General features: G+C 45.8%; 1 protein-coding gene across 6 annotated transcripts in view; it reads right to left on the bottom strand.

Moving 5' to 3' along the window:
• Window positions 1–43: 43 nt before the first annotated feature.
• The window catches only part of GSG1 (germ cell associated 1), a 108056-nt gene continuing 93813 nt past the window's right edge, over window positions 44–14286 (bottom strand). For all 6 annotated transcript variants that reach the window (XM_081928602.1, XM_081928598.1, XM_081928597.1 and 3 more), the window contains 5 exons: window positions 9557–9881; window positions 6540–6587; window positions 3848–4000; window positions 3143–3254; window positions 44–1481 (listed from right to left, as the gene is read on the bottom strand). In XM_081928602.1, coding sequence (XP_081784728.1) covers window positions 1145–1481; window positions 3143–3254; window positions 3848–4000; window positions 6540–6587; window positions 9557–9881 — 975 coding nt within the window. In that variant the 3' untranslated portion in view covers window positions 44–1144. The remainder of the gene's footprint in view (window positions 1482–3142; window positions 3255–3847; window positions 4001–6539; window positions 6588–9556; window positions 9882–14286) is intronic.

Below are 14286 nucleotides of genomic sequence, written 5' to 3' on the forward strand. Positions count from 1 at the left end.
AAATTGTAAGCAAGCAAAGAATCATTCATTGTGGAGGACATGCTCATTCAGAAGTTCCAGGGTTTTTATTAAACAGGAATTTGATTTATTATGATCCAAATGTTGGCCAGCGCTGCCATGTTTCAACAGATCAAATTAGTCAGAGTGGACCTCGCTGAATCTAAGGCAGGGATGCCAATGCCTTCTTCATACACCTGCATTTGGCATCGAGGTTTACCACCCTGCAATATTTCCCTCCAGAAAAGTGATTTACAATCCCAAATAAGCAAGGAAATTCGATGTGCTGTTTAATTAGCATACCAGGTCCTGGGCACATTCCAGTTTCCTTTGCATCAGGGTTAGATGTCGTCACTCTCTTCTGTGGTTCAACATCTCCAGGTAACACTTCCTGCTGTGTAGCCGTGTTGAGCTTCAGTGCCCAGCACCTCCTCAGGACCAATCTGGATGTGATGGTACTCCTGTTGTTAGCTCTTGTGTGCCTGCTGTGTTCTATTTTTAAAGTGGCGAGGATACTTGGCGGAGGGGGACAAGGGTGGTCCAGATGGTAATCGTAGCATGGTGGGGTGGCTTTTGCTGCTGCCACCGCCACACTCTAAATTCACATGGCTGCTATTAGCAGTGGGAGGAAGGCTTCCATTGGGACCAACAAGAGCTTTCCTCCCCGTTGCAAATAGCAAGCATTAAGCCCCCCTGATTTGGAGTGAGACTGACCAGAGCAAAGGCTTCAAGCAGCTTCCCCTACATGGACCCTCTTTGATCCCCCTCCATGGCTATTTATGTATTTTAAAACCCAGTCCCAATGTAAAGGCCTGAATAACATCCCATTTCATACCTGGCTCATAGTGGCAGAGCACAGACAGACGGGCCTTGGCAGCCCCAGGTACCTTTGGGAAATGCCCTTATTTGAAACCCTGGAGAGCTGCTGCCAGCCAGTGTGTGCAGACAGCGCTGAGCAAGATGGAAAGAGGCAGGTTCCTATGGTCAGATGCATCCATGTCAGTGGCTGCCTAACTCCCACCCACATTGAATTCCCCAGCAGAGCAAATGAAAAGAAGTGAGAACCTTGAGGGGAGGAGGCTAAAGCTTGGTTTAGAGCTCTCTCTCTCTTTTGACTGTCCCACCGAGCCCCCTCTCTCTCCCCATCCTAACAGGGATCCTCCCCACCAGATTTCCCCAGGACCTCGTTCATCTCTAGGTCGGGCTCCCTCTGCAGCACCTTCTGCTGCAGCTCCGAGTAGAAGTCGACTCCTTCGGAGACAGAGTGGAGCAGCTTTTCTCGGTGTGGGTAGAAGCCGCCCAGTGGCTCTCGCTGTTGGTACTGAGGCGGGAAGAAGCACTGGTGGTGCTGGGACTGGTCTACCACGAGGCTCCCGTCACAGGCTTTCTGGTGGTTGCGCTTGAACTCCAGCACGGTTTTGGTGTATGTGTTTAGGGTGGTGACGGCAGAGGCCATGCAGCAAGTAAAGGAGGCCCAGGCCATACTGAAAAAGAGAAACAGACAGGAGAAACAGGGGGAGAAGAAGGGTCTTATTTGTGTCTTTTCTTCCGATAGTTAACAATGGCGGATGGATAATGTTACAGGATGTGCACTGCTTGGAAGCGAAGCAGTGTGAGTACCCCAGCAGGCCTGCAGGTGTAAGCGGGCTCACGTGTGACTTCCCCAACAGCATCATGAGCACAAATCACCATGAATGTGCAATAAAAAGAACATGGAGGGGTTTATATTAAGTCAAACCAATAGTCCATCTGGCTCTGGGTTGTGGACTGGTGGTGCTCCATCAGGACCCTGGGCAGTCATCATACCCAGCCTTCTACCCGAGATCATTTAGCTCATGACCTACAGCTCTGCAGATGCTATTGCACGACACCTTATATAATTCTTGGGCATGCTGACTGTGGCTGCTGGGAGCTGGAATCCAAGAACATGTGAAGGCCACAAATTCGCCATCCCTGACTTAAGCTGAAGTTGGTGGGGATCAAACCATGAGCTGTCTGCAAGTGCTCTGCTGTGGAATTACGGTCCCTCTTCTCAAACTTGATCTGCCCTTCGATACAGCAATCAAAGGACCACTTTGCTTGATGACAGTGCATATATTTTACAGAGTACTGCATACTGTACTTGCCTCACAGCTAGGACCAATTCTAATTCATATGAATTACCCCTTAGTTGCAGGACGCGGGTGGCGCTGTGGTCTAAACCACTGAGCCTTGGGCTTGCCGATTAGAAGGTTGGCGGTTCGAATCCCCGTGACAGGGTGAGCTCCCGTTGCTCGGTCCCAGCTCCTGCCAACCTAGCAGTTCAAAAACACGCCACAGTGCAAGTAGATAAATAGGTACTGCTCCAGCGGGAAGGTAAACGCCATTTCCATGCGCTGCTCTGGTTCGCCATGCTGGCCACATGACCCGGAAGCTGTACGCCAGCTCCCTCAACCAGTAAAGCGAGTTGAGCACCGCAACCCCAGAGTCGTCCCCGACTGGACCTAACAGGGGTTCCTTTACCTTAACCTTTACCCCTTAGTTACCCATGTTCATTAAATTAATTCACAGCGTTTACAAAAACCCTAGCCCACCAAAAACTTCTGGGGTGATTTAAATACCCTCTGGAGAACCATCTCTTGCTTGCAAGGCCCAGTTCTGGGTTGTCCGCCTTTGTGATGCTTCTCTGTTTACTGGCATTGTACTGACGACTTGTCCCTCGCCCTGGCTGCATGCAAAAGTCCTGGTTTATTTTTTGTTGCACTTGTCTTACACTATTGCCCCTCCAGGCAGCAACATGTGGTAGCATTGGGGAGGCATCTCAGAAGAAACTAAAGGAGAATAAATTCACCCACCGCTAATGCATTATTGGGTCAAGAACACGTTGCAGAAGACACCTGCAATAAAACAGCAGTCTGGAGGGGCCCGTCAAAGTAGCTTCCTATGTTATTGGGTTGTTACTCTTATTTTGATTATGTATTTTGTGGTTTTATATTTTGATTTTATTCTGTGAACTGCCCTGAGACCTGTGAGTATAGGGCAGTGTATAAATTCAATCAATCAATCAATCAATCAATCAATCAATCAATCAATCAAGTGTTAAGTGTTTTGATTTGTTTTTAAGAAAAGTGGCAAACATATTTTAGTAAATGAATATTGCACATACTAGAAGGCCCAACCATAGTCCCATGAGTGCGGTCTCCAGTCCTCTGGCCCCAGGTTAACAGTTGCCTGGAAAACTTGGCTGTACATCATGTGAGCCACCATCCCCAGTAGGCCTGTAGAGAAAGGAAAGAAGGTCATCCACCCAAAACCACCATTCAGATGGTACAAGAAACATTTGCTTGATGTTCTTTGGAAATGCTTCTCTGATGGGATTAACATAATTCTAGCCTCTAATGCCCCTCTGTTCTCAGTCTCTCCCCTCTTATTTCCGTTTTCTGTTGCATTTTTCTCCATCCTTTCATTTGTGGGGAAGGTTGTAGCTCAGAAATAGCGCGTCTCTTTACATCTGGGAATGTGCACCATCATAAACTCTGAAGAGCCGCTTCCTGCCAGTGTAGACCACGGATAAGGAACCTGTGGCCATCCAGATATTTGTTGGACTCAGACTTCCATCAGCCACCAACCAGTGTGGCTAATGGTCAGGGAAGTTGAGAGTTCTGGCCCAACAACATCTAGAGGGCCACAGGTTCCCTATCCATGGTGTAGATCATATTGAGCTAGATGGATAAATAATCTGACTTGAAATAAAGCAGCTTCACACATCTCATTTCCCTTCACGCTCCCAGCTGCTTTTGCCCTGCTTTTGCTATGCTCTTAATGAATCCCCCCAGTTCCTCATCCATGCCAAAGTGGGAGAGGCACTCACCTGACAAGACAGAGGAGACAGCAGCAAAGGCATTGAGCTTCAGCCCACAAACTGGGTTCCCTGTGTACAACATCTCCACCAGCAGGAGGATGAAACTAATGAGCAGCAAGCTTATGTAAATCATCTCTGATCCAAGCGACAACCAGAGGATACCTATTGTGTGCAACCAGAAAAGACAAATCAGTCAGGGATATAGGCTGGCAGTGCTGAAGTCTGCTCTCTTCCTCTTACGCTGGAAGGCAGCCAAACCAGTAAGGTAAACATGGCAGATAGACTGCATTTATGAGTTGGTAGGTTGCAAGACGTGCAGGTAGGATGGTCACCTAAACAGATAATATGCATTGCCCCATAAATAAGACACAGATTTGTATTCAATTTCTGTTTGCTACTCTATTTGTATAGATGCGCATTGAGAAACAGTGACCACAATTTGAAGAGAAATAACATACACCTCACCGTGGAAGGAAGACTGTGACCAAGTGATTTGTGCACCCACTCAGCCTCCTGCCCATGTGTTAACTGGTGGTGGACAACTCGTCTTATAATTCTTTACCTTTAAACCAGGTAGGCCTTCAAATAACAGGACTTCTTCAAATAAAGGACCATCCTTTGGGGTGCCTCAGGGTTCTGTCCTCTCCCCCATGCTTTTTAACATCTACATGCAGCCGCTGGGGGAGATCATCAGGGGGTTTGGGCTGGGTGTTCATCAGTATGCGGATGATACCCAGCTCTACCTCTCTTTCAAATCAGAACCAGTGAAGGTGGTGAAGGTTCTGTGGGTCTGGAGGCAGTTGGAGGATGGATGGCGGCAAACAGATTGAGGCTGAACCCTGACAAGACAGAAGTAATGTTTTGGGGGGACAGAAGGCAGGCAGGTATGGAGGACTCCCTGGCCCTGAATGGGGTAATTGTGCCCCTGAAAGACCAGGTGCGCAGCCTGGGAGTCATTTTGGACTCACAGCTGTCCATGGAGGTGCAGGTCAATTCTGTGTCCAGGGCAGCTGTTTATCAGCTCCATCTGGTACGCAGGCTGAGACCCTACCTGCCCTGGCAGGTGGCAGCTAGACTGGTGACCGGGAGCGGCCACCGAGACCACGTAACACCGGTCTTGAAAGACGTACATTGGCTCCCAGTATGTTTCCGATCACAATTCAAAGTGTTGGTGCTGACCTTTAAAGCCCTAAATGGCCTTGGTCCAATATTCCTGAAGGAGCGTCTCCACCCCCATCGTTCTGTATGGACACTGAGGTCCAGTGCCAAGGGCCTTCTGGCGGTTCCCTTACTGTGAGAAGCCAAGTTACAGGGAACCAGGCAGAGGGCCTTCTTGGTAGTGGCACCTGCCCTATGGAACGCCCTCCCACCAGATGTCAAAGAGAAAAACAACTACCAGAGTTTTAGAAGACATCTAAGGGCAGCCCTGTTTAGGGAAGCTTTTAATGTTTAATAGACTATTGTATTTTAATATTCTGTTGGAAGCCGCCCAGAGTGGCAGGGGAAACCCAGCCAGATGGGCAGGGTATAAATAAATTATTATTATTATTATTATTATTATTATTATTATTATTATTATTATTATTATTATCCTCTACACCCAGGGACCCAGTAGTAAACCCAGGGATCCTGTGCACAGGCCTGCTCTATTTATTTAGCAGCCAGACATTCACAACACTCTAATGAAAGGCCAATGGCTCAAAAATAGCAGCCCTGGAATGGAACTCCACACAAGCCATTAGATGGCACCCAGACCAACAACACAGGTAATTGGAAAGAGCAGGATCTGGAAACCTAGTCAGGAGGAGCGAAAGCCAAATTATAAGAGGAAATTAGGAGTACAGAGGCTTGAAGAGAAGGGAGCACACCAGACCTCAGGACCTTAAACATGGAGGAGTTAGAGTAGTGCACCATTTCTATCAGCTAATTGCCATACCTTTTAAGCTACATGAAGCTTGTTTGAGCCTTTGGATAGGCATGGAAGGGAAGGCCTGTATTAGCAATATGGTGATATGGATCCTAATAGTACTGAAAATAAGTTCAAATAAATATCACAGAGGCTTGCTGATCAGAGAATGACCAACACCCACCTGCTTAATAAAGAACTCTGGGGTTTTGGGCAGGTTTCAACTTATAGTGGATTGCATCCAGGAAAAAAAACTGTCTGAATTTAGTTCTCATTAAATTCAATGATTAACTGTGTTGTGGATTTCAGTGGGATTTAAATTCAATTAACTTTTGACTCATGTCTTCTTCTTCTTCTTCTTCTTCTTCTTCTTCTTCTTCTTCTTCTTCTTCTTCTTCTTCTTCTTCTTCTTCTTCTTCATTTATTATTATTATTATATTATTATTATTATAGACTGCTCCATGCTAGACGCTGAGCATCTACTCAGGCTTTCTCAGATGTTCAAACATGTTGCTTAACCATGTTTTCATTGCTATTTTAGTTACCAAACCCAAATAAATCCATGTTATTTTTACGGGCACTTTTGTTAAAACTGGAGAAATGAGAAACCGTAAAAAGAAGCCAGAAGTCTCTGCATCAAAAGTCATAAAACAGAAGCATGTCATGAGACAGAAGTGCTTTGCCAAAAAGTAACAAATGGCAAATATCCAGATACAGCTGTTCTTGATCATGGGATCATGCCCATTCTAAAGGTTGCGCTGGTCCAAACCAGTCTGGGGTGGGACTTATTCCTACCTCTCTCTGCTGGAGGTGAAAGCTCAATGAAACTGCGACATTTCTCATCTGAAAAGAAAACAGAATGGTAAAATTATCCCAGGAGCTGCAGGAAGGAGAAGTCAGCTCTTAAATCAAGATTATAGTGTTAACATTGTTCAATGTTTTTGATTGCTTCTTGGCTATGTTCTTCTATGTTCTAAGAGTAAACGGATAGCTGCCATTGGCTGTCTCTCCAATTCTCAGCCCTATGCTGTGAGGTAGGCAGGAGAGGGGAATAGTATCCATTTGAAATGCAAGAACCATGTCCAGTTTAGAATACTGATCAGAATGTACGCCAGGATTGGATGTGGCTGTGGCTAATGGTTTTGTTTATTTTTGCTTGAGGGCCACATTCAACCTTAGTCAATCTTAGAGGATTCATGACTGATTGTCCATCCCCCACATACTTACAAATACAAATACACACACACACACACACAGAGAGAGAGAGAGAGAGAGAGAGAGAGAGCTCTACTTCCCTAGTTAATCCTTGCAATCAATTGACTTTTTCATTCAAAATCTCTCTCTCTCTCTCCACTCAAATGTCCACCCACCCCTATGTGTTCACATTAATTTTTGTTCTTTTTGCTGCTGGCTGAATTTGTTCAAGTCTTGGGCCTGTTTTGGGGGCCAGAGCAGCCTTGAGAACTGGGGCTTATATCCATGGTAGTTCACTGGATGTCATCTGAGATATGTGCAGTAAAGTCCAATCCTATGCATGTTTGTTTAGGAATAAGTCTAAGATCCATAGACTCATTTCCTTAAGTGTGCACAGGATTGCAGTTTCTTCTCAAGGTTTCTTCTGAAGATAAGGCATTACTGTAAGAACAGAATTCAGGATAAGATAGGCCTTTGGCCCGATTCTGTGGAACAGTTCTTACAGACCCTCCAAGTGTCCGTATTTTCCAGGGATGGTCCTGAATTTACAGAAGCCATCCTGGGTTCTGATTTGATCCTGGAATTTCCCAATTTTACTTAGGACATCCCTAATTTCATTGGAGAAATGTTTGAGGGTATGGAGTTATGGAGATAAGTAACTATATAACCTTCAGAAGGCAGCTGAAGTTTTTTTAAATGTTTAAACTTTGATTATGTTTTTATATACGTTGGAAGCCACCCAGGGTATCCCAGTCAAATGGGCAGGGTATTTATTTATTTATTTATTTATTTATTTATTTATAAATAGGATGTCCCTGTTTTCACTGGAGAAATGTTGGAGGGTATGTTCTTATGTTCACAACATGCATCACCTGTTCAATAGATTTGGAAATACACAGAAACAAACTAACAATGAAAGCAAATCTGGGCATCGGTCAGTTAGTTCTTTTAAATGTGAGTAAATTTAAGAATTCTCATTTCTACTAAAGCAAATTCCAGGAAGTAAAAAATTAAGGGATTAAGATGGATTAAAAATGGCCAAGTGGTAGCCTTGCACATGTAGTGTCAACAATTGCCAAGTCTATCTGTGGTTTTATATCAGGCTATAAACAAGTGTCCAACCTGTGCATCTTTGCTGCAAAGTCCTTCTTAACTGTATTGGTTCTCAGGCTTCTGGTTCTGCAGATTATATTCCCCAGATATAGGTTTGCCTTTTGAAAGTTATTTTGTCCTCTCCAGCTGAACACTATCTTGTAGGTTTTCTTCCCCACCCCCGCTGCCTGCAAAACTAATCTCTCCAGGTCCCTTTGTATCATTTTACCCAGCTTTTTGGTGTTGAGAATGCCTCCCCATTCTGTGACAGCTGCGCATTTCATCGAGACTCTGTGTACTACTTCATGGGCAATTGAATAAAATTGACCCTGCTTACTCATACCTTGTTCCTGAATGCATTATGGGAGTGTAAAATGTTTATTTCAGTAGAGCTTGCTTCCTGAAGAGCATGATTATTTGACATCAGGATTTTATGGGGCTGGTTCTCCTCCCAGGATGTCACAAAAACCTCACAATGAGGGAGGAAAGCAAAGTGCTCTAGAGGTAGCTGTTTGGGTCCCATGTTAACTGGATGACAAAAATGGGAATTGAACAAAAACCATATTAAATTGGCCCTTTTTCTTACTACAGTGGTACCTCGGGTTACATACTCTTCAGGTATGTACACTTCAGGTTACAGACTCCGCTAACCCAGAAATATTACCTCAGGTTAAGAACTTTGCTTCAGGATGAGAACAGAAATCGTGCGGCGGCAGCGCGGTGGCAGCGGGAGGCCTCATTAGCTAAAGTGGTACCTCAGGTTAAGAACAGTTTCAGGTTAAGAATGTACCTCCGGAACAAATTAAGTACTTAACCTGAGGTACCACTGTATAAGAAAAGGATTGATGAACTGAGCAGGAACCATTCAGATCCCACAGTCAGCACAATGCAACAGATTCCCCCATCTTCATAGTTAATTTTGAGAAGAAATATTTTTTCTAGTATAATGCTATAGTTCCTAAATCGAGTTTGGTGCAAGTTCCCATGCAGACCTTTGTTGCTGCAGTGGCTAACCTGTGGTCCTCTAGATGTTGTTGAACTGCATTTCCCAACATCCCTGACCATTGGCCATGCTGGCTGGGGCTGATGGGAGTTGAAGTCCAACAACATCTGGAAGGTCAGAGGTCAGCCCACCCCTGCTGCACTGAAAAGCTGGCAGCCATACTCATTTCCTTGCACCGCTCGGAGACTGAGGTGGCGTGCAACAATATTATGAAAGGAAGAAGTCCTCATTCCCAGCTTCACCCTTTGACTGACTGCCTCAGTGGGAAAGCCAAGGCAGAAATTCCTTCTCTATTGGCTTGGCTGGGACAAATTGCCATTTGGCTCCTCCATTTCCAGAACAATTTCTCCCAGAGCCATCCCACCTGGTCGTTATGTAACTTCATTATGCAACAGTATGAAAGAGTCAGTACCTTTTGTGTTATGTCTCTTGTGTTATGATAAAATGTCAATCTCCTTAAGTGCTTCTGCAGAAAGGCAGTACATGGAAGTGAATGAATGAAGAGGCAGACTGGAGAGATTACCTGAGCCTTCAATGTTCTCCTCGCAGGAAAGCCACATGCCTGTGTGGAAGTACCGGAAGGCAAAGCGATCATCCCCGGTCTCCCAGCTATAGTGCACCACATCTTGGGAGGGTGCAGAGGAATTGCTGGCCCCTCCGTCAGGAGGCATGGGGGCACCGATGCACTTGGTGTTCTTAGTCTTCCCGCACAAAGGCTTGGGGACTTTCTGTGTCCCCACACACCAGTAACTGCCCAGCAGGGCTGTGGTGGAAAGGCTGAGAGCCAGCAGGTTCAGGACCACTGCCAGAACAGCCCGACGCCAAGGGAGGATCTTCAAAAGCTTCATCTGCAAGAGACAAGCAAGATAGTTCTTGGGCCCCATGATTTGGCATACACAGAAGGCATGGAAGAGGGTGCCAGTAAAGGCAGGGGACGGGGGGGGGGACACTTCAGGGGAGGGGGAGGAGACTGGCACTGAGGGCAAGCTTCACCCGAGTGAGGCTTGCTCGGGGGGGAAGTGACTGCAAGGGTGAAGAGTGCCCTATGCCGAGTTGCCAGGATGAGGCGGATATGGGAGACCTCGAAGGGGGCAGCAGCAGCAGCAGGGACTGGGGAGTGAGCAGGGGACCAGAGGGGCCTGATCCAAGCAAGAAGGGAGTCCAAACGCCCCCCCTTCCCTCCACTGCCGCTGTCAACTTGAGCTCATAGGCGGGGAAGGAGGGAAAAACAATGCTGTTTGCCTAGATGAGGAAGCGAATGGCTGTGTTCATGTAGTCAGCAGCCTGGAGATAAGGTGGAGAGATTCCTGAGGAAACACTCACAGCCTTGCCTGGCCAGGCTAAGACGGGGCTGTCGCTGCCCCTGTAGCCGATTCAGATTGGAACCTGTCCTAATTGTAGTGCCCTATTTAAGGAGAGGAGAGGCAAGTCTCAAGGGTCAACACAACACTCTACAGCGTAGGCACATAGAGGAGGAGTATTGTGAAGACTAAGGGGGTGATGTAGGGCATTGGAGAGCAAAGGATGGAGTGACCCACTGGGTGAAGGTGCAGCAGAGATGGCTGGTGCCAGGTGCACAGTGAGAGGAAGCAAGGGTCCTGCGGAACAAAGCACCACTAAGAGCAGCCAGATCGAGGCCAGGTGCGCGCTATGTGTGTGTAAGTAACTATCTTGGACTTGGTACTGGACCACCCCTTCTCAAGCCTGCACCAACAGCGACACTTATACAGTGGTACCTCGGGTTACAGACACTTCAGGTTACAGACTCTGCTAACCCAGAAATAGTACCTTGGGTTAATAACTTTGCTCCAGGATGAGAACAAAAATCAAAAGGAAGCCACATTTTGGTTTCTTGATTGTTTCAGGAATTGCAAAGTAGGTGGGTTCACATAGTGAACTGAACCAAATTTCTCCCCCATCCTGACTTCTGTGAACTCCATTGAGTTAACTTATTTTAGAATCCAAGGCATCTGAAAAACCTCTGAGCATTATCTACCCTTCCTGCTCCCTGATGTTTTCTGAGGCAGCCACGTGGTTTTGCATTCCCACCCAATATTGGTCATGCATTTTTGTACAGGAATTCTGCACACACGCGCGCACACACACACAGAGAGAGAGAGAGAGAGAGAGAGAGAGAGAGAGAGAGAGAGAGAGAGACTTTAGAGCCAGCAGAGTCCAACTGGGAACCAGAAGGCAATCAAAATCTATGTGGAGGTAGGAAGGAAGGAAGGAAACCCCTCTGACTTGAGGGTTGCTACTTACACATTACAGAACAAAAGAACAAAAGAGACCCCTCTTTGCATTAAAATATGTCTGTGCTAATTTATAAGTATATATGCAAAATTTAGAAATAATCACTTTAATTTCAATAGTAAACACATCTCACCATTTCACCATTGTGGGGAAGACTGTCACTGGGTGTGATCTGTATGCCTAGTCAGTCTTCATTCATGTGCTAGATGCTGATGGGCCACTTCAAGGCTCCTGCTCATCACTCTCCTGCTGGTTTCTTATCTTTTAAACTAGATTTAGACTGGAAAGACCTTCAAATACAGGGTGCCTTCAAATAAAGCTCTGGCCCCTGAGAACCCTTCAAATAGAGGGTGCCCTGGATAAAGTAGGACACATGGCCACTCTAGATTACTTCCGCCACTTGCAGAATGCTTCCCCTCCACTGCAACAGCTTTAGAACATACCAAAGCATCATCAACATTATATTTCTTACCCATCCTTCACTCTAAGTTTCTAGAGTGGGTTGCAATAATTATAGCAGCTTGCAACGTATGACAGAGACAATTACCTTTCTGAAGGCTTTTCCAGTTGCTGCAGTTTAATGTGCAAGCTGCACTGAATGTCAGGTTCTGGGATTGCCTTGAATTCCGCACATCTTCCAGCTAGGTTTGCAGATGTCAAACTCATCCTGACCCCCTTACACCTCTTCCTCCTCCCTTTACCCACCCACCCTCCAAAAAAACCTCAGACGCCCCCTCCCTTTAGACTCCTCAGTGATTATTAAATGCTGCCCATCCAGTCAGCAGCTGTTTTGCGGGAAATGGGCATTTTATAATCCACAATGCAATCACAGCACAGCTGTTCCGGGAGATTACGGAGAGAAAGATTGGTATTGCAGGCTGGGATTAAGCATAAGAGGTGACCTCCATTCACTGCAGGAGGAAATCTTTCAGGGAAAACAGAGCTGGAGTCATTCATGACCAGTGGCGATTAAACTGGCAACAGTTCAGAATGAGTTGGTGGGCCTCAGCTCAGGTGTAAAAGGCCCGTGGCACAAAATCTGGGGCAGCCACTGATGCTTCTCCACGACTTCAGCCTTACCAAGAGAGGCAAGGGGTGCATGTGGTCAGTAAAGATAAACTGATTTTTCATATTGGTATTGTTTCATAAGTGATGCAAATATATCTATGTCTCTTCAGTCATATGCCTGAATATGCAAATGCTGAAAATCTGTTGTATGGGGAAAGTCTGCAGGGGGCTTCTGCAAGTAGAGCTCCCCCCGTGATCAAGGTAAAACAGGGTCCATGATCACACAGATGTGCTTACTTACATTTCAGCAAAAGTGAGTTGAAACCCCATGCAGACCTTCTCTAGGACTAAGGGAGGTGCACTGTGTGCAAGGACATTGGAGGTGAGGTTTGCACACCTGTCCCCATCCACACTTCTACCATTCATGTGTTCAGGTGTTCTGGATCAGACATCCCTAGGCTGTTCAGGTGCAAGAGAAGACAGGACTCCTGCCCAGAGCTGTGCTGAAGAGCTTGCACAAGCCACCCCTGCTGAAATCCCCCTTTCTTCTACACAATTTTTAAAAGTGCAGGAAGCCTCTCTTCTTTTGCAGCTGGCCACCTTAGATCCGTGTCCTGTGAATGGGGCGGGGGGGGGGGGGGGGAGAGAATGAACATATTCCAAGGACTGGAAATTTGGCACTGTTGCTACTTTAAACTTTCTGATAGCATTTCATTTTAATTCAAAATTTCCAACATGAGGCTTGGAGCGAGAGCACGGGGACCAGAGAGCACACGGCTGCACAAATTGCCAGGTGTGCAATTTAGTTTTTGTTGGATTACACAGGATTAGGAAGTCCTTGAGGTAGGCATCATCCCTTACATAACTATCTAACTGGAGTAGGGAGTGTTTTTAAAATTGGTGTACTCAGTGGAGGACTGATTAATTTAGTGTCCCCCTGGGGAATCAGAGCAGCTTATTGGCTTCTGGCACTGCAGCCGCACCACTAGAGTAAGGCTGAGGGATTCACAGAGTCTGAAATTTTACCCTAACCCTGAACTAGTTCTCTTGAGGCTACTTTAACTCTAGATAATATAGACACAGGGGTTGAGTATTCTATTTGCTTTGATGGTTTTCCTGTCTCTTACCCACTATGCACAGATCCTCCTTGTCCACACTTATCTAACACTTGCCAGCACCCTCAGCAGAATGACCTGAATGTGTAGGCTGTGGCATAAACAAACTCTCAGATGCACAAAGCCTCTACATTTCCAGTGGACCCTGGACCTAGTGCTATGGGAGAAAACAGGAAAATGCCTGTTGGATCAGACCAAAAGCCCATCTAGGATAGTGTTCAGTCCTCACAGTGGCCAACCAGATGGGGAGCTGCACACTACATTTTTCTGCACTTTGATTTTAACTCTGCAGAGATTTATAAAACTGATATCTAGGGAAAGGAATACAAAGCAAACAGTGGCAGTTATTTATCCCAACAGCAGGTGGCACTCCTTCCTTATAATTCTTTCCGAGGGGTGGAATCCCATTTGCTCCAGTTTTTGAAAATCTCCTAACACTGGAAGGGTAAAGGACTCTTTCCTCCTTTTAATTCTTGATTTTTAAAAGCAATGTTTAAAAACATTTGCATTTCTTTTTTCTCTGAATGCATTTTACCTCCTTCTCCTCCCTCTGTGACTATGGAATATTTGTGATACCACCCTAGAATTTTTATATAATCAAACCAATTATCTTGAAAATACCTGCTGCATCATCTCCCTGCTTTTGCTGTGTCCATCCACCTAGAATTGGTCTTTCACAATATACTTGTTTTGAGAGACAAAGCCAAAATCCCTTATTCTTTATTGTGCCCATATCTCGCTGCTCCCAATTCTCTTCCTAGTTTCATCTTCTGCCACTTTCCACTATCTAAGGTGATCCCTTGACATGTTAGCATGATGATTTCAAATATGAAAACAATGCGCCATTCATCCCTTTTCCATAGATAAGCATATCTAC

This window comes from Podarcis melisellensis (genome assembly GCF_964234715.1).
Source record: "Podarcis melisellensis genome assembly, chromosome: 10".
Taxonomy (NCBI): Eukaryota; Metazoa; Chordata; class Lepidosauria; order Squamata; family Lacertidae; genus Podarcis; species Podarcis melisellensis.